The sequence below is a fragment of the Rhinolophus sinicus genome, linkage group LG05, assembly GCF_036562045.2.
Source record: "Rhinolophus sinicus isolate RSC01 linkage group LG05, ASM3656204v1, whole genome shotgun sequence".
In the NCBI taxonomy this organism is placed as follows: domain Eukaryota; kingdom Metazoa; phylum Chordata; class Mammalia; order Chiroptera; family Rhinolophidae; genus Rhinolophus; species Rhinolophus sinicus.
In genome coordinates this window covers 24,534,138-24,554,383 of record NC_133755.1, presented here as the reverse complement: position 1 = coordinate 24,554,383, position 20,246 = coordinate 24,534,138, and the positions used below count along the sequence as shown (strand labels likewise).

General features: G+C 40.7%; 1 protein-coding gene across 1 annotated transcript in view; it reads right to left on the bottom strand.

Annotated features, from left to right (window-relative positions):
- The window catches only part of VIT (vitrin), a 98,553-nt gene that overhangs the window by 71,068 nt on the left and 7,239 nt on the right, over positions 1 to 20,246 (bottom strand). The window contains exon 2 of the mRNA XM_019741949.2: positions 5,656 to 5,725. Within this exon, the coding sequence (XP_019597508.2) occupies positions 5,656 to 5,707 (52 nt within the window). The 5' untranslated portion in view covers positions 5,708 to 5,725. The remainder of the gene's footprint in view (positions 1 to 5,655; positions 5,726 to 20,246) is intronic.

Genomic DNA, 20,246 nt, shown 5'->3' with positions numbered 1-20,246 from the left:
TATTTTTCATATATATTCTATATTTGATATAGAATATGTTTCTTTTACAATTAGAAAAAGCTAATGTAATTATTTTTAATGTGATCATATTGAAATCATATAGACTTACAATAATGAAAAGTGCTTTCTAAAATCTTTGGGATGGTTAATATGAATCTGTGTTCCAGTTTTCCTGTTAATAATGAGTTATAATCAGACCATTCACTTTCAAGAAAAGACATGAAGTGCCAGGACATCTAATCAATGATCAAATCAGTAAATACTGACTGAATACTTATGCGTCTGCAACTTTTATAGAAATGCTGCATTCTAGCCCCTAAAATTCTTGTTAGATCCTTTTAAAGCCCCTTACTAACTCAGATGGTATTGAAAAGTACTCCCTCCCTGACCAAACCTTAGTCAGGCTCCTCTAAGCCCTCTTTTCAATGAGGCTTTGACCTTGGGTTTCAGTGTCCATCCTTGTTGGATCTGCATTGCCCAGTCTTAGTTTTTAGCAAGGATCCTATTTGGAGAGAATCCCCACCCTTGATATTTGATCATCCTGGTGTGCATTTAGCAAGACTCGGTCAAGTTGCTTCAGCAAGAATCCCCCCACCTTTGATGTCTTGAGGAAATTATGTCTGGAGGCCAAAGTTCCAAGGCAATTATGATTTGCCAACTCTGCAGCGATACTTCTCGATTTTTAAGAATTCAGTGTTCCAGTTTTGAATAACATGCATGTTCTCACCTTTCACTAGTAGTGCTTGAAATTTCAAAACAAATTAAATTTTGAAATGACATTTTCCAATAAAAAACTTCCCACCATTTCTCTCTTTTTTCCTTTCTAGTGTGGCCATTAGTACAGTTAAGATAGAATCTTATCAAGTTGTTTCAGCAAGAATCACCCTACCCGCTTAGTAATCTCCATCCCCTGACCCTGGCAACCTCCTCCTTGGCTGTAAATGCCCACTTTCCTTGTTGTATTTGGAATTGAGCCCATTTCTATACTGAGGTCTCTTTTCCCCGATTGCAATAGTTCTTGATGAAAATCTGTTTTTGCCACTTTAACCATTGTCCTCTGGTTGTCCACGTGGCTTCCTGAAAACTGATTTATAAAGCAGATCTTTTTAAAGTAGTTCAAATTTTCCCTGTGCTTTAATTTGGTATTACATATCTAATGAAATCTCGAGCATCAAATAAATCGCAGTTTCCTAGCCAAGACAGGACAACATTCTCTACAACCACATAAATCATAACAATGATGCTTCAAATCATAGCATATAAAAGCTGGGAGGAGGCTTTGGAGGCCATCCCTTTACTTTATAGAAAAGAAACCAAGGTCAAGGTTTACATGTTGGCTAAAGATGCAGTTCTTCGGGAGAACTAGAATGCAGGTTTGCTGGCCATAGCCTTTGCCTCTTTCATTCCACTTGCTCCCCGAGAGGACAGCCAGTGATTATACATGGTGTTCCATGTATAAACAAACATGTTCTTACCCATAAGCCCATACCCATAAACATATCTAAACAAACATGCTTGCTCTGATATATGTTAATTAAACACTTAACATTAACTTGGGAGGGTTTTTGGGGGATCATTGGGTGGCTCTGTGTGATATTGTGATTTATATAAATACATATTTTGGTCTTCTGACCACATTTCTGGCCATAATTCCAGCTCACAGCTTCCAAAGCCCTTGGAATTTCCTGAGCGATAAGAGCAATAGGAGAATCTTTTGTTATAATACTTGGTTTCTTGTCCTCAGTTCTTGAAATCACTTCAGAGCCATAAAGGTGAAATGGGTGTCTTGTGTTATTCATAACAGGCCCCTTTCAACCACATCTCAGTTTATGTTAATAAGATGACTTTTGGGAATACTCTAAAGATGAGGGAGCTGGTTGCCAGGGGAACCAGCCATGAATAGAGGGTTGGAAATTTCAGTCCCATTGCTTGATTTCCCAAGAGGGGAAAGGGGCTGGAGGTTGACTCAATCAGCAATGACCAATGAGTTAATCAATCATGCCTATGTAATGAAGCCACCATAAAGAAACAGAAAAAGACAGGCTTCAGCCAGCTTCCAGATTAGGGAACCAGAATGCTTCTGCGTGCTGCCAGGCCCTAAACTTCAGGAGGACAGAAGCTCCTTTGTTTGGGACCTAGTCCTGTATCTCTTCATCTGGCTGTTCATTCATATCCTTTAATATTCTTTGTAATATGTCAGTCACCTAGTGAGTAAACAGGTTTCCTGAGTTCTGTGAGCTACTCCAGTAAATTACTTGAACCCAAAAAGGGGATCATGAGAACCTCTGATTTATAGCTAGTCAGTCAGAAGCACAGGTGACAACCTGGACTTATGGTTGGCTTCTGAATATGGGGCAGTCTTGTGGGGCTGAGCCCTCAACCTAGAATCTGATTCTATTTCCGGGTAGTGTCAGAATTGAGTTGAATTGTAGGACACCCAACTGGTATTTGGAAATTGCTTGGTGTGGGGAAAAAACCCACACAATGGAATCGGGTCATCTTGTGTATTGGCTTGATACAATTCCAAATCCACTTATTTATGATTTAAGTTGTTTAATCTTTTTTTTTTTAATAGCAAAGACGAAAAAAAGATCGTTTGTAGAAGTAAAGTTGTTTTGATGTAAAAATGAAGGAAATTGTGTTAGGATGTCATCATCTCATCTGTTATCACAGCAGCCCAGGTGCTAAGCGGCCACTCTGGGGGCTTATGGGTAAGAACATGTGGAGAAGCAACTATGGCAAGGGGACTTTTGGCTATAAATACTGAGAGTCTGTGAGGACTATTAGAGAGTTTTCGGTCTGGAAAGGCGTCCCTTTGCTGACCTAAATAGCTTTTTGAAGACCCTTGGAGCAATGGCTTCTGTATTGGAGAGGCTATTCCTCGTAGATGGTGGCAAAAGCCACACAGTGGCCCTGCAAAGATCACCCTACCCTCCAATACCAGCACCACCATCTCCTAGAAACATGCTCTAGCAACCAGTGACTTTCATTTTTGCACTGGCAGCTGTCAGTCAGCTGGTGGTTGGTTAAGCTGGCTCTTCCGAACGCTACTCATATAAAAAGGTACACCTCATCTAAACTTGGACTTTATTCCTTCCATCTCTCCTTGCCTGGAATGATAGTATAATTAATCTATCATTGCTTTGGAGTATGTTATTTCTTTATTGGCTTATTAAGAGACATTGTCCTGTATGTTATTGGCTTGTGAATTTCCCACAGCGAACCTATGTTAAATAAACAGCTGGCCAAGACAAATTCAATCTTGGAGCATAAATTGCTGCCCCAAACAAAACAGGTGCAGAATTGGAGTCTGTAACCTTAAAAATCCAGCATCCCTGAGGATAAAATTTATGTAGCAGTATTGCTTGAGAGCCTATGAGATGTGCTGAGCACTGGAAATGAGCAGGACAGCTTTTGGGGGGATCCAGACAAATGGCGAACTGAATGCTGTGCAGCTGTGAGAGGATTCGATGTGGGGTGCCAAGGAAGCACATAGGAACATGGTGTGATCAAATGGTGGGAAGAGGGAAACTGCCTGAAAACCAGTAGGGTTTGTGGGTGAGAGGAAAAGCATGAGAGGAGAGAGAATAGCATGGTCAAAGGCCATGCTATTACTTAGAAGTAAGAAGCGACGTGACCCTCAGGGGAAGGGGAGGTCAGTACTTCCCAGGTGGCTGCTGTGGTAGCGCTGAGAGCAGCAGTGGACAGTAAGAGCCATCACAGGAAAAGATGTGGTTCCATTATAAAGACAAAGGGACAACACTGAGGAGTTGACATCACGAGAGTGGTGATGAGAAGTCGGCTTTCTGGAGATTAAGCGGGTGTGGTACAGAGTGAGTTACAGGGGTAAGGATTTGGGGTGTGGAGGTTGTCACAGTACTGAGGAAGGGTGATGGGGGACTTAAGGGAATGGCCTTGGGATGGAGACAAGCAGAAAAATGGGAGCGATGCTAGGGAGGCAGACATGTGAGTGAGGACTTGGAGAGAGAAATGTGTGACAGGACTCTCCTTTTCCTGCTTTGATTTCTTGCTTTCTGAATGAGCAGCCCTGAGGGGAAAACCGCAGAAGGGCAGGCTGAGGAAGGGGGGCGGGGATAAGACAGGACAGTCAAACCTCCCTTTGTGTTTCTGTGAGGCCAGAGACTTGGCAGAGTGTGAAATGGCCCCAGGGTTTGTTTTCTTTGTTTTTCAGTAGAAATCTTTCCTCTTCCTAACTCCCCTATATTACCCTGTGTTAGAAACCTACTACCCTGTAGGTTCGTATGGGACAGGGAGACAGCCTCTGAGAAGGGCAAGGTGGAAATGAAGGACCCTGTGCTTCCAAGGTGAATATTCCTTAGCAAGTCTGTAGTGAGTGGAGTCAAGACCAGAACCCACGTCGTCCCTCTGACTCCCAGCGCAATACTCCTTCCAGCAGGCTGAGAGCCCCCTTACCTTCTGAGCTGTGTCACCTCTTTCTCTTCCAGTCCTCAGCTCTACCATGTAGGCTCCCTCTGCACAGACCTTGAACATTCTGACTATATTATGAGTTGAATTGTGTACCCTCCCCAATTAATCTGTTGAAATCCTTACTCTGACTACCTTAGAATGTGACCTTATTTGGAAACAAGGTCATTGCAGATGTAGTTAGTTAAGTTAGGACCTAGTCATTGTGGAGAAGTTTGGGCCCCTAATCCAATATGATGGACTAGTGTCATTATAAAAAGGAGAAAATTGAACACAGCACACACACACACACACACACACACACACACACACACACACACAGAATGCCATGTGAAGACAAAGGCAGAGATAGGGGTGATGCCAAGGAATGCTGACGATTGCCAACAAACACCAGAAGTTAGGAGAAAGGCACAGAACAGACTTCAGCCTCCCAGCCCTCTGAAGGCATCAACCCAGCTGGTACCTCGATTTTGTGCTTCTGGCCTACGGAATTGTGAGAGAATAAGTTCTAAGCCACCCAGTTGGTGGTATGTTGTTATGGAAGCCCTACACACTGATACAGATTGTCTGCACTTCTTTGCTGGTCAGAGTTTCACAGTGACCCATGGGGTCACTCCACAGGACAAGGCCACAGCACAATGGGGTGACGGTGAACTGATTCCCCTCGGGCTTAGTGCTAAACCCATCAGCACTTTCCCCTCTTCTTGTGGACCTGCTGCTTCCTGAAGGCCTACCTGAAATTCTCCAGTGATAACGGATACATTTGAAAGGTTTCATTTCTAAGGTGTGAGTTGCCATTGGTACAAGTAAGGCTGTGTGAGTGATCATTTTTTTTTTTTTTTGGGGGGGGGAGATTAAGAAACAAGAAGATCCCTAAATTCAGACCCTGTAAATATGCTATATCTGAAATATTTGTTAGTTGCTGAAGAATACATACAGATATGTGTGTATATCTGAGTGTATAATATGCAATATAGAGAGACACACCAATGTAATAGAATACTTGCTGTATATAAAAATTTATATACACATGCATCCTGAATTTGATCTACACTTAACATTCTCACTTAAACTTCTCTCCTACATGTTAATCATAAAAAGATACACTGAACTGTTTATATGCTCTGTTTAAACCTTTTCTTGGCAGGATTCTTTGGACCATAGGAGAATGTTAACAGTGTATCCAGATGCACACATAAAAGTACTTACCAAGGAACATTTCCATAACAGATGCCTTCATAGTGAGGACAACAATCCCCATAAATATCAAAACGGCGCCCTGGGGAGGAAGAAACAATAACATCATCATCTTTCAGCCAAGGGTTCTTTCTGAATTGGATGCTCGGAGTGTGGGGTGGGGCTGCTTCATGCTGCATTGCCCTCTGGAGTCAGGATTTAAGCTGCGAGCTCATGGAGATGGCAGGGGCTGGTGTGCTGGTACCGAGTCCATTCTTGGTTAGAAAACCTAGTCTAGCCACCAGCCTTCTGTTCTGTAGAAATTTGGTCTTTACTTAGAACCAAAGAGGAAATCACTTGACAGTTTCGAGAATATGTTCAACCAGTCTCAAATTATGACAAAAGCCACACTTATGATATCAAGAGAACATTTTTAGATTTCAAATAATTCGTTCATCATTCATCCAATAAATATTTATTAAACTCCTATGAGAATGCTAGGTAACGTTATGTTAGGTAAAAGGTGATAAAAAATGGAATTAAAAAAAAGAATTCTTGGTCTTAAAAGGTGTACAGTTTAATAGAAGTGGGAAAACATACGTGGACACAGATCACCACACCATCAGAGAATGTGCAAGCCCCATAAGGAGTATAAGGGGAGTTTATAGAGCAGTGATTCTCAAACTTTGCTGCATATGAGTGTCATCTGGGAGTTTTAAAGGACCCTGATGCCCAGGCTGCACCTCAAACCAACTGAATCAGAATCTCTTGGGTGTTGGGTGTAGGCGTTAAGCTTTTAAAAACCTCCCCAGTTTGAGAAACAGCAGTGTAGAGCAAAGCTTCCAAAATCTTAATGTGCCTATGAATCACCTGGGAATCTTCTTAAAATACAGATTCTAATCCGGTAGGTCTGGGGTCGTGCCAGAGATTCCCCAAGAGGCCAGGGAAGGTTAGAGGAAGGAGCGCTTATGTCAGCCATGGGAATAAGAGAAAGTCTCACAGAGGTGGCAGCAATCGGGTCAATTTTGAAAGATGAACTAAGTTTCATAGGGGAGAAGTGGCCCAAGTGGCAGAACAGTATCGACAGAGGCTCAGAAGTTGGGAAGCACAGTGGATACCAAGATGCTGTTGACTTATAGGGGGTTTCCCCCCTTCTCGGAAGGCTATGGGGAAACCTGCCATGGTTTATTCAAACCACCACTAATTGAACATAGACTGTGACTCTATATTGTCTCGAATCCTCACAGTAAGCCAGCATGGTAGAGTTTATGATCCCCAGTGGGCAGATGAGGAAACTAAGGCTTAGAACAGTAAAATGTCTTGTGTACCCATGATGACCAGGAAGTGAGTAGGATTAGCATGGAGGGGGGATTAGGTGGAAAGGCTGTGCCCTGGGCACAAGCAATAAGGGAAAACATCGTAGGGAGTACAGACTTAAAGTCCGTCTGCTTTTTATGATCCTTATAAGCCAACAATTCTAAACACTCCTCCCCTCTGGGGCACATGGCTTCCATTACATGCCCTCCCCCCAGGGCCCCTGCTGTGTGGCCTAAAACTGTCATTCACAGTCCTGCTCTCCTCTATGCTGAGTGGCAAGCCAGTAAACTTGCTCTCTGAATAAAAGCCCTGACCTGTAGTGTTTGTGGATTCCTGTGGTGTAAATCCTCTCACCATGGCTGATTTTAAAGCCACCAAAGTGATGTCACTGGATAGAGATTTGAAAGAGATAAACACTACCTGGTATTAACTAGGTCCAGTATAAGCTTATGTCCAATATTTAGATACAGTCCTATGCACAGTTTCTTAACAAAAAACAACTATTAGATGATAGTTGAGGTATTAATACAAGTACCTGATGCAGTTAACTTAAACTGTTTAATATATGGAAGGTTTTGTTACAATGAAATTAGGCAGCAATAGTAACCCCTAATGGAACTGATCACTTTGCTAATTTCCAGCAATAAATGCAATTGTTAAATTTCCCAATTAAGGCAGTTGACCACTGGTTAAGTCATAGACAAATAATAGAAATAGAAATAAAATACATACAATCTACTTGGCAATTTGATACTTAAATTGCTGCGTCATATTTTGAAAATAGTGGTAACAAGTACAATTTTTTCTTTTTTTACTAACTTGAGATACTCCAGAACAACTAACACGTTTTCAGGCCTAAAAATTTAACTTTCCTACGGGATAATGCACTATGTCCAGCTTCCCTTCTGGATCCACCTAACCAGCCCCACCAATGGCTGTTACCATTCAGCATTGCAACTTTCATCTATGAGTCATTTTTGACTTCCCTTTCCCTCATACCCACATCTTTTCTATTAGTCAAGCCTCTTGGCTCTACATTCTTCTTCATATATTCAGAATCTGACCATTTCTCATCATCTTTACCATTGCCACCTGGTCCAGGCCACGCCTACTCTCTCCTTTGTTATTACAATTAGCCTCCTAACTAGGCTGTCTCCTCCTTCCTCTGCTCTCTACCGTCTAAACAGCAGCCAGCACAATCCTATTTGAAGTAAATCAGTTCATGGCATTCTTCTGGTCAAACCTCTACGGTGATTCCCCACTTTACTTAGAATGAAAGCCAAGTCTATGCAAGTGATTAAGACTCTGTATGGATTGACCACCATTGGCCCTTCTGACCTTATTTCCCGCTATTCATCCCCTCACCTACTAAGCTTCAAACACATCAGCTTCCTGGCTGTGTCTGGAGCATACCTCTCACCTCAGGGTCTCTGCACTTACTATTTACACTCTCCCGGGGTGCCCTCTCCCCAGATAAAACCATGATTTACTTCTTTGTTCTTTCAAATCTTTGCTTAAACGTTATCTTCTCTTGAGAATTTCCCCTTTTTTTTCCCATGTCACTTATCACCTCTGACATACTCTGATTTGCTTATTATATGTATTATTGTGGTGTTCTCTACTGGAATGCAAGCTCCATGATGGCAGGGATTTTTATATGATTTTTTTTATGTGCTCAGTAAATATATGCTGAATCAATGAGTGAGGAATTAGGACTCTTTCCTTTCCCTAGGAAATAATAATAATAAAAAAGGAAACAAACAAAGGGAAGACAATCTTATGAATACACTAAAAACTACTGAATTATACAGTCTCAAAGGTGTATTTAATGTATGTAAATTACATTTCCATAAGTATTACTGATAGTCAACAAACAAACCAAAAGGGAAGATGGATTGCAGAGAGAAGTGCTCTCAGATCTGTCCTACAACTTTAAAAGACACAATGGACCTGACCTTGACATGCTGGGATGGATGAATAAAAAAACAAACAAAAAAACCCAGGATTCCAGGAAACACATGATCCCCAGAGGAGATATCTCCCCAGTGCTGACTCAACAGTAATGGAACCTGACCAGAATCATTCTGGTCTTTTGGAATCAGAATGTTTGAGGCTTCTTTCTTACCACTTCAGTTTCTTTCCTTGCTCAGTCTTTTTACTCACACACTAAAAATGTAAATGCGCCTTTTGACATATGTGAAAAAAATTCAAACCCTCTCTCAGCTTTTCAAGAAGTTGGGGATGAGGACAGCTACCAGCACTGTTAAGCACTTCTTGCAGGTGGTTCAATATCCCGAAATTGTGGGGTACATAGTACGTAATGCTGGAACCTTAATTCCTCATGTGCTCACCAGGGTTCTAACAAAAATGGAACAATGGGGGTTTGCAAAGGGTGTATTACTGATTCATAAATTTATGGATTGTGCCATGAGATGTAATATAGAGTCCTGAATATGAAGGTCTGGTGAGACAAATGAAGCCTGATTGTGAAATAAAAATACACGTTAATGCAAGTAGAGTAGCCAGCCAATTTAATTAGGTCCTTTATTGCCCAGAGTTAGAAAAGAGTAAGGTGGTAATAAATAATAGTATCACATATTTATATGGTTTTTCCCTCCATTTTTTTTATTGTGGTAAAATACACAAACATAAAATTTACTATATTAACAAGTAATTTTTAATATTAACCATTTCTAAGTGTCCATTTTTTTTTATTGTGGTAAAATACACAAACATAAAATTTACTATCTTAAGTAATTTTTAATATTAACCATTTCTAAGTGTACAGTTTAGCAGTATTAAATACATTTATAATGTGCCATCATTACCACCATTCAGCTCCAGAACTCTTTTTATCTTGTAAAATTGAAACTCTATGGCCATTAAACAATAATTCTTCATTTTCCCCTTCCCCCCAGTCCCTGGCAACCACTGTTCTGCTTTCTGTCTCTATGATTTTGACTACTATAGTACTTTATATAAATGGAATCATATAATACTTATCTTTTTGTGATTAGCCTATTTCAAGTAGCATAATGTTCTCAGGTTTCATCCATGTTACAGTGTATGTCAGAATTTCTTTTCTTTTTAAGCCTTAATAATATTCCATAATAAGTAGATACCCCGTTTTGCTTATCCATTCATCAGCTGATGGACACTTGGGTTGCTTCCTTCCACTTTTTTTATTGTAAATAATGCTGCTGTGAACTTGAATGTACAAATATCTCATTGAGATCCTGCTTTTATTTCTTTTGTGTATATACCCAGAAGTAGTATTGCTAGGTCAAATGGTAATTCTATTTTTTATTTTTTTGAGGAAACTCCATACTGTTTTCCAGAGTGGCTGTACCATTTTATATTCCCACTAACAGTGCACAAGCGTTCCAATGTCTCCACATCCTTGCCAACACTTATTTTCTCTTTCTTTTGATAGTTATCATCCTAATGGTATGAGATAGCATCACTTTGTGGTTTTGATTTGCATTTCCCTAGTGATTAGTGATGCTGAGCACCTTTTCATGTATTTTTGGCCATTTCTATATCTTATTTGAAGAGATGTCTATTCAAATACTTTGCTCAGTTTTTAATCAGGTTGTTTTTATTGTTGTTGTTGAATTTTAGGAGTCACCTATACATTCTGGATATTAATCCTTTAATAGATATATAATTTGCAAATATTTTATCCCATTCTGTGGATTGCCTTTTTTACTTTGTTGATAGGGTCATTTGATGCACAAAATTTTAAAAATTTTCGTGAAGTCCAATTTGTCTATTTTTTCTTTTGTTGTTTAAGACTTTGGGTGTTATATCCAAGAAATCATGGCCAAATTCAATGTTTTGAAGCTTTTGTCCTATGTTGTATTCTATGAATTTTATAGTTTTAGATCTTACATTTAGATCTTTGATTCATTTGAGTTTATTTTTGTATATGGTGTTAAGTAAGGGTCCAATTTTGTTCTTTTGCATGTGGATATCCACTTTTGCCAGCACCATTTGTTGAAGAGACTGCCTTTTCTCCATTGAATGGTCTCGGCACCCTTGTCAAAAATCACTTGACCATGTATGTGAGAGTTAATTTCTGGGCTCTCTATTTTATTCCATTGGTTTATATGTCTGTCTCTATGCCTGTACAACACTGTTTTGATTACTGTAGTTTTGTAGTCATGTGTTAAAAATTAGGAGCAGTCCTTTAGCTCTCCTCTTTTTCCCCCCCCAAGATTGTTTGGCTGTTCAGGTCCCTTGAGATTCCATATAAATGTTGGTGATTTTTCTATTTCTACAAAAAACATCATTGGGATTTTGATAGGTATTGCATTGAATTTGTAGATTGCTTTGTGTACTATTAATACCTTAACAATATTGTCTTTTAATTGATAACATAGGATAGGTTTCTATTTATGTCTTCTTTAGTTTATTTCAATAAAGTTTTGTAGTTTTCATTGTATGAGTCTTCACCTCCTTGGTTAATTAATTCCTAAGTATTTTATTCTTTTTGGTGCAAATGGACTTGTTTTCTTAATATCCTTTTGGATTGTTCATTGTTAGTATATAGAAATACAACTGATTTTTGTGTGTTTACTTTGCATCCTGCTACTTTGCTGAATTCATTTATTAGTTCTCAAAAATTGACTATGTAGTTTTTAGGATTTTCTGCATATTAAATCATATCATCTGCCAACAGCATAATTTTACTTCTTCCTTTCCAGTTTGGGTGTCTTTTATTTCTTTTTCTTGATTAGTTTCTCTGGCTAGAAATTCCAATACTTTGTTGAATAGAAATGGTGAAAACAGGTATACATCTTTGCCTTGTTTCTGATCTTAGAGGAAAAGCTTTCAATCTTTCACCATTGAATGTGATGTTTGCTGTGAGTTTTTCATATATGGCTTTTATTATGTTGAGGTAGTTTCCTTTTATTCCTAGTTTGTGGGTGTTTTAATCATAAAAATGTGTTGAATTTTTTCAAATGCTTTTTTTGCATCATTTGAGATAATCTTGTGTGGTTTTTCTCTTTCATTCTATTATCATGGTGTATTACATTAGTTGATTTTGTATGTTCAACTATCCTTGCATTCCAGGAATAAATCTCACATGGTCATGGTGTTTAGCTATTTTAATATGCTGCTGAATTCAAATTTGCTAATATTTTGTTGAGGGTTTTTGCATCAATTTTCATAAGGGATATTGTGTTGATAAGGAAAACTGTAGTTTTCTTGTAGTATCTTTGATTTGGTAGCTGGGAAATAGTGGCCTCATAGGATGAGTTAAGAAGTATTCCCTCATCTTCAATTTTTTGGAAAAGTTTTGAGAAAGATTGGCGTCAGTTCTTTAAATATTTGGTGGAATTCATCAATACTCTTTTATAATTCTTTCTGTTTCTATAATTTCTATAATTCTTACAGTTGTTGCTTCAGGGAAAAGAGAACTGGGTAAATGGTGATCAAAGATGGGAGCGAGTCTTAAAGTTTTGTTCTATTTAAATGCTTACCCTGTGCACATATGTTAATTAACCAGAATTTAATAAAATGGTTTCTTGGGAAGACTTAACATATACAGACAATGTTGATATGAAATGGGGAGCTATAGTAATCTCCTAACCAACTCTTTTCTCCTAGCTTTTCTTGCTCCAGGTCACCCTTTCTTGCAGTTGGAAAGAATCAGCTTCCTAAAGCACACCTCTGATTATGCATTCACCCTCTCAGAATTGTTTTTCATAGTCCACTCATTCTCCACAGAATAAAGCCCAAATTCCTTAGTGAGGCACTAAAAACTCTTCATGAAGTGGCCCAACTTACCTTTTAAACCATCTCACTGCAATTCTCTTCTGTAATCCTCTCTTCTGACCCCCGCACACTCGAGGCTTTTGGTCTTTTCTCTATATCCTGTAAATCAGTGTCTTGGCTCAAGCTCTTATTATTATTCTAGCTGGAATACCTTACTATAACTCCATATCTGCCTCTCATAGCCTATCCATCTTTCAAGGCTCAGTTTATGGGCCACCTCTTCTATGTAAATCTCCCTGATCTCCTAAAGTCAAAATTTCATCTTTATTCATACATCCATTTAATCATTCAAAAAAAAAATTGCGTGTGTGTTCTGAGCTAAGCAGAGAGGAACAAGATGCAGGTCCTATTATCAAGTTGCTCTGAGCCTTCTAGAGGGAGATTGATGTGCACGCATCGTAACTAACATTGATTGAGCACATATTGAGTGTCAGTTATACATTAACTCACTAAATCTTCACAGCAACCTGATGAGGTAAAATTAAGGCTGTTTCTTGCCTTAATTTTAGAGGTAAGGAATTGGAGGTATGCAGACATTCGGTACTTTGTCCAAGATCACAAGGCTGGAAAGAAGTGGAATTGGAAAGGAAACCAGGCATTGTGAGTCCAGAGGCCCTGAATTTGCCTTCTATCACTTGACTTAGCTGTTTCGGATAAGCAAGCACACTGCCCTCATCTACATTCTGATTTAATTGGTCTGAGTTGGTATCAGTACTGTTTTAAAGTTCCCAGGTGACTCCATTGTGCAGCCAGAATTAAGAACCTCTGCTGTCGAGGATACAGTGATGGCAAGAAGGGTAGATGGTGAAATGGTTTTGGGCATGGGGATTAGAAGAGGCTTGAATTAGTTTAACTGGCAGGGTGGAAAACAATGAGTGGTGCGGGAAGGACAGGACACAGGGGACAGCATAACTTCAGAAATTGGGAGCTGCTCAGCCAGACTGGGAGATGAATCAGAGTGTTAGAGAGGAAAGAAGGGGCTATGTCGGCCTTGAATGTCATGCCTAAAGAATGTGAAATTGATCCTTTAGGCTATAGGGAGACATGGAAGGCTTAAAAATTATTTTTGCATTCATCATTTTTAATAAGCCCTCTAGAGGCTTACTTGAGCCACTCAGTTGCAGAAATATATGTCCTAGTTGATGTGTAGGGTTTATATAATGCTAGTGTTTGTCTGATCTATGATGCTACATGGGGAAGCACCTAACAATACTCTTTGTCCATGAGGCAGAAAGAGCCATTGTCCATCTGGAAACATTTAGTAGTTATGAGAGGCTTGTGCTGTATTTCCAAAATGCCAAGAATCCCTTGAGGACAGGGATTTCTGAATGGGGAGAGGCCACATCTGCAGCCTTGCTTCCCCATCTCTGTAAAGCCTCAGCTGGTTGTTAGTGGATGTGGGTTTTTCTGGTAAAGATGGAAGAAGGAAGGCTGGTACTAGGAGGGGCTTTTACAATATGGACGTGGCTTAGATCTGCATAGAAACTTTTACATAGGTCATATTCCTCTGGGCTGGGTCTCAAACATTGCATTTCCTTTTGCCATGACACCAGTGGTCACTATTATAATCCCCCAGGTTTCTATGAAGGAAAGAGAGAGAGAGAGAGAGAGAGAGAGAGAGAGAGAGAGAGAGAGAGAGAGAGAGAGAACCAGAGAGGAAAGTGGTTTTTCTCTTATCCCTTATTTTTCTTCTCTTTCCAGTTCCTTCCAACAGCAAAGTGCAAGCCAAATAAGCAGGGAAGGCAAAGGAAATTTTGTATTTTCCCAAAATGTTGGCTCCTAAGAATGCACCAGGCTACTTAAAGATGTCCTCTGAGCCAGGCTATGCGGACTGGACACTGTTGCTTACCTAAGCAGAGCACTTTCTTCTGCCCTTACTCCTGCAGAATACAACCCTAATTTGGTAAAGGGAATAAATGTATGCAGAAGAAGCTGATCCATTCCCAGCTCCTAGCATGGGTATAGATTCCAAGTCTAAGCCAAGGATGGCTCTCTCTCTATATATCTCTATCTCTATCTCTATCTCTATCTCTATCTCTATCTCTATATCTATATATTTATTTATAATATATATAAATATACATATATATGTATTTTTATATATGTATTTTTCTTTCTTGCTGGTGGTTGCTTGAGTGTTTGAGCCCATCAGTACGGTGCCCTCTCCAAGGGATGATGACTAGTTCAAGGGTGGGCTGTGTCGTGAGTTGTATCAGACGGAAAGACTTTATTCCTTTGTTTTTCAGGGAGAGGTTGCCTTGCCTCTCTTGTTGGAAATGAACAAGCTGTAAAGTCTTTCTGTTGTTGGAAATGAACAAGGGGGCAAGTTGTTCTAGGTATGCTGGCAGCCATCTTGTGACCATGAGACAAGTCAGTCTGAAGAAAAAGCCAACACAAAATGGAGGAGGGCAGCTAAGTGAATTACAAAGAAATGGAGCTGGAGCTTTGACTGTCTTATGTCTGGAGGCTGGGGTCCACCTCTTGACCACTGTGATGTGAGGTAATGAACTTCCCTTTCAGTTGGGCTTGCAGCCAAAAGACTATTCCTAACTTTCTAACTCATAGTGCCTATCCATATATTGATTTAAATTAGAGAAGATAATAATAATAATAATAATAATAATATAGGTTTATACCAGTCTGCAGTGTGTTTTCTCAACAACTTTCTTATCTGGACCACCTACAAAACTCTTGAGGAAGTAGAACGGACCTTATTATTCCTATAATTCTGAGCAGTGAAGTGACTTGCCTAAGGTCACACAGCCCAGATCTCTATTTTAATTTTGTGCTCTTTTTACTATATCAAACTCCTCATGTAACTGTTACTGTAAATTCCAAATGATTCCATGATTTATTATATAACATTGTAAAATAGAAATTCCACATATTTGTACAGTACTTTTCACTTTTAAAAGCCTGGTTACACCTGTATCTTTAACCTCACACAACTTCTGAAGTAAGAGTCTCAAATATAATGCTCAGGTGCAGAAATAACAATTACTGAAATTAAGTGACTCTGCTGGTTATGAGCTTATGGTCTAGCAAAAAAAAAAAAAAAAAAAAAAAAAGAAGGATAACTTAGGTCAATCAAGATCTCCCTTGGGATTTTGGAATCGGGACCCAGAAAGTCTTGAAAACGACAGGAGCCAAGCTGACAGCTATATGGGCCCTGAATAGGATGTAGAAGATGAGGGCAGAACGAGATGGAGAAGAGAAAGAGTGTGGCCCTGGGAGAAGCAGCGAGAGCAGACGCCTTATTTTCTGGCTACTTCCCAGGTCCCATTTCCAGTCTGAAGGAGGTCCAGCTGGACTAGGTCTCCTGTGCGTGACATAGATGTTTCTGGGCCCTTTTACTCCAGCCAATTTGAGTTGGTTTCTGATCCTTGAAGCTTTGATTAAAACCCTTTTCATCTTTGTTGTTTTACTTATCTCCTGTTTCCCTGAAATGATTCACAGTAAAATGAAAACACTTAAAATGAAAAGGGCACATGTGCTTGTCTTTTGGTAGCATCAAGGCAGGGGTTGGAGAGCTGTATCTAGCTCAGGAGCCAGGCTCTGGGAAGAAGTGTGACAAAGAATCTCATGAGCTGTAGCAGCCACTGAAAAGGAGAAGCAACCTACATACCTGGGACACTCTGGGAGGAAAAGAATGGGGGTGGATGACCTTGAGACTATGCTATAAAAGGGGGTGACCTTGAGACTATGCTATAAGAATGTGGAGTTCCTGATATGTTTGTGGTTATGGTTCACAATCATGGGTGATTTTGCTTCCCAGGAGAGATTTGGCAATGTTTGAAGACATTTTTGGTTGTCACAACGTGGGGTAGGGGATGCTATTGGCATCTAGGGATGCCCTAAACATTGTACAATGCACAGGATAGACCTCAAAAGGAGGAATTATCAGGCACAGCATGCTGATAGCGTCAGAATTGACAACCTCTGATTTATGAAAATGTTTAGCTCCAAATATATTTGAGATCGTTATGCGTATTGACATTTCAATCTAGGAATTTTCCATAAATATTATAGGTAATTTTTTTGATGACTAAGTAGTGAACTAGTCAGGATCCCTTTCTCCAGGATCCTTTTTGATCACCACATATAGCTAGGGCAAATCCTGAAGCAAAGGTATTCAGTCCTGGGTCATTGGGTGGATTAAAGAGCCCAAGCCTGTGTTCAATGACAGATATGTGCCTATGCCATTTGGTGCATTGATCTATGTGGCATGTTTCTACATGTCAGGAAACCAAAAAAGGAAAGCCTTTTTTGGTGCATGTGTTTCAGACCATCATTCTGTACCTTATTAAGAACCCGACATATGGTAATGTTTACCACATCCACCAAGGGCTCGACCAATAGTGATTTCTAGTGAGGCTGCAAACAGTAATTACGTTTCTGAAGTGGTAGTTTAGATCTTATATTGCCAGTGGGGAAAAAATACTAGTTTTCAGTCATGCCCCCAAATGGGCTCTAAAGAACTCCTTCCAAGAGTTATTTATCCTCTGTAATGGAAGGGGGGCACAAATAGCAGTAAATCTGGGGGAAGGGGTGAGGACCTCAGTAAAAGATGGGGAGAGCCATGACTGTTTCTCTTAGTTACTCTAGAAACCTTGTGCAATTTCAAAGATTCTCATGGAGCTTTGGAAGATGAATTTCTCTCATCCGAAGCTTCTTTACCTAATGGATTTGACACTGTGGATTAGCGCTGTCTCCTCCCAGTGAGTTTTCTCCCTTGGGCATTGAGGTTTGTGGTTGCCAAGGGGCTGTCCACTGTGAATTTGGAGTTGGGTATTTGCTTCAGTCTGACTGTGATCCCAGAGCCTTCACTGCCTGAACATTCTGTTCTTTTCAGTCTGCATTCAATTCTGAGGCACAGAAAAACACTTTTTTTTTTTTTTTTTTTGGCATTGGCAGAGCCTGCCAGCTGAGGTAGGAAGGAAGATGAGGGTGTGTCTGTAAGATCCATAGCATCTTCCTGTCTGCCTCTTGGTAAAGAGTGGGTTTGTCTCAGACAACAGGGTTCCAGCAATCCCCATGCTGCCAAGAGGCAGGCGTGGGGCTGTGGGTCAAAGCACATTCTTGAATCCTAGCAACCAGAGGCTTAGGGAAATAGAGGGTCTAGAGGAAGGCAGTGACTGTGGCTGAGCAACTGAGGGCTATGGAGGATTAAGTCCCAGAAATTGGTGGGGACCAGCAGAAAGAGGGGCATTTCAAAGCAGGAGACTCAGATCTCCAAAGGGTACCACACAGCCTCATGCTCCGGAGGCCCTCTCTGGACCCTTCCCAGCTGTCTAGTGGCCTGTTACACAGAATGGGATTGGTACCTGTGTTCTTCTTCATGGAAAGTTTTAGAAGTATAGAGGCCACTTCATTAATAATAACTACCATTTACTGAATGCTTGCCATATGCTGCACACGGCATATATGTGATCTTATTTAATTATTGTGGTGATCCGATCAAGTAAGTACTATTATGCCCACATTTTTATTAGTTGCATGTGTACAAAACACTGCAATAGTTAGACATTTATCATTTATACCCCTCACACAGTGATAATCCCCCTCCCCAATTACTTATTATGCCCATTTTTTTAGAGTAGGAAATTGAGGCTTAGAGAGCCTTAGTAAGCTGTCTGAGATTATAGAATGAATATGGAGAAGAAACAGAATTCCATTCCTGGCCTCAAACATTTCACCCCATTTTAACACTCTACAGGATGGTTTCACCTTTCTTTTTGCTTTGACACATATATCCTGGTCTTTTTGAAATACTTGTTGACAATAGTTAAGACACACACTGTAAAATACATACATTGTGTAATAAAGCAGTCTTAGTTATAAGGTCAAGAGATTTTTTTTTTTTTGAGTCATATTTGGGCCTGAACTCATTCACAGCTTTCTGTCGCTCACAAATGTTATTTAGGGTAAAGTGATGCACGAGGCATATTTTTAAGTTTAAGCAGGAGGAACACACCCATCTAAACAGACATTTGAGTGTATTGTAATTGACTGTGTAGGGATGTTAAAATGGGATAGCCCTTTGTGTCAGCTTCAACTGAGACTATGTGTTAACTACGTCCATGTTCCGAAGTGGTCGCAGAGGCTCCTCTCACTGTTGCCTGAAGGGGGTGGGTGTGGAGAGACCATCTGCTGAATGGGGGCAGGGGGAGGAGGAAGGAAAATGCCAACAGCTTTTCCTAAAGTCCTTCCTGCTCTCCAGTCTCCAACTGCCCTTCAGCTTCTAGAACCTCTGGTACAGTCTGGTAGTCAGCTGAAGAGCCTGGTTCTTGGCTACCTCCTTTGGAAGTCCAGCTTTTTTGCCCAGTAACCCCATTTGAAACTACTGAGCAGTGGTGTCCCTTGGGTTTAGGGCAGAATGGGCGGGTGCCTGACTCCCCGGTAAGATATCTACCAGACAGGGAGTAGCTTGTGGCAAATGAAACGACCTTGTCTGCGAGTCAGTCTGGTGTCCCTTTAGGTCTTGCCCAAGCTGGGTGCAGGGAGGGCTGAGGAGACCACAGCAGAAAACAGCTGGCGTTAGATCACCCATCGCTCAGGGGCTGAGGAAAGGACAGCAAACACCCAGCCAGAGAAGATTCTTATGTAACAGCATCCGATGACTGCAGGTGAGGGGTCCCCAACAAAATGGGAAGTGTCCCATGTGCACAAGAAACAGCTGTAAATTCCTGCCAAGCCCAGCGAAACTGGATGTCAGCTCACAACAGCACCAACTAGTAAGGCCTTTCTGTCCCCTTTACCTTTCCTGTCTGTGCCCACTGCAACTCTGGACACGAAGAGATTGTCATTAGCAGCCAACGGGAAGAGGGGTAAAAGCGCAAGGCAGAGAAAGAGAGAAAGCAATCACCCCCCATTCCCGTTGCAGAAAGCAAGCCTGGAGGTGAGGGGTGAAACTTGAAACTGTGAAGGACATTTTAAAGTTTTTAAATATGACCTAAGTATTACGTCCACATTAATGACTGAACTGAGATTGTTTGGGGATGTAATATGAGCAAGGTTTTTTTAAAAACTCTGAGCGTGATCTGAACTATGAAGGGACCTACTCAGATTTCATCCTGGGCAGAGGCAAGAACTGCCCACAGATAGGGTGTGAGGGGCAGTTGGGGGCATCTGGGGGCAATAGAAGCGCATTAGGATGGCTCTCTGTGTCTGCTTGTCCAAGTACACCCTGGATCTCGCCTCCTTCCCTCCCCACTCAGCCTAGCCCAGAAATGCTGGCCTCCCAAGTATGGTCCTACCTCAGGGCCTTTGCATCTGCTCTTCCCTCTCTCTGGGATGCTCTTCCCCAAGTCTCCACATGGCTTTCCTTGTGGCTTCCTTCACCTCTCTGTCTGTTCCAGTATCCCTTTGTCAGACATTTATCTGACCATACAATGCAACTCATCACCCATATCTCATTGCTCTATCCACACCCCTGATCCTACTATCATGTTTTTCACAGCCTAGATCACCACCAGACCTCTTATATGTATTTGTTTATTGTGTGCCCACAGATTGACAGCTCTGGG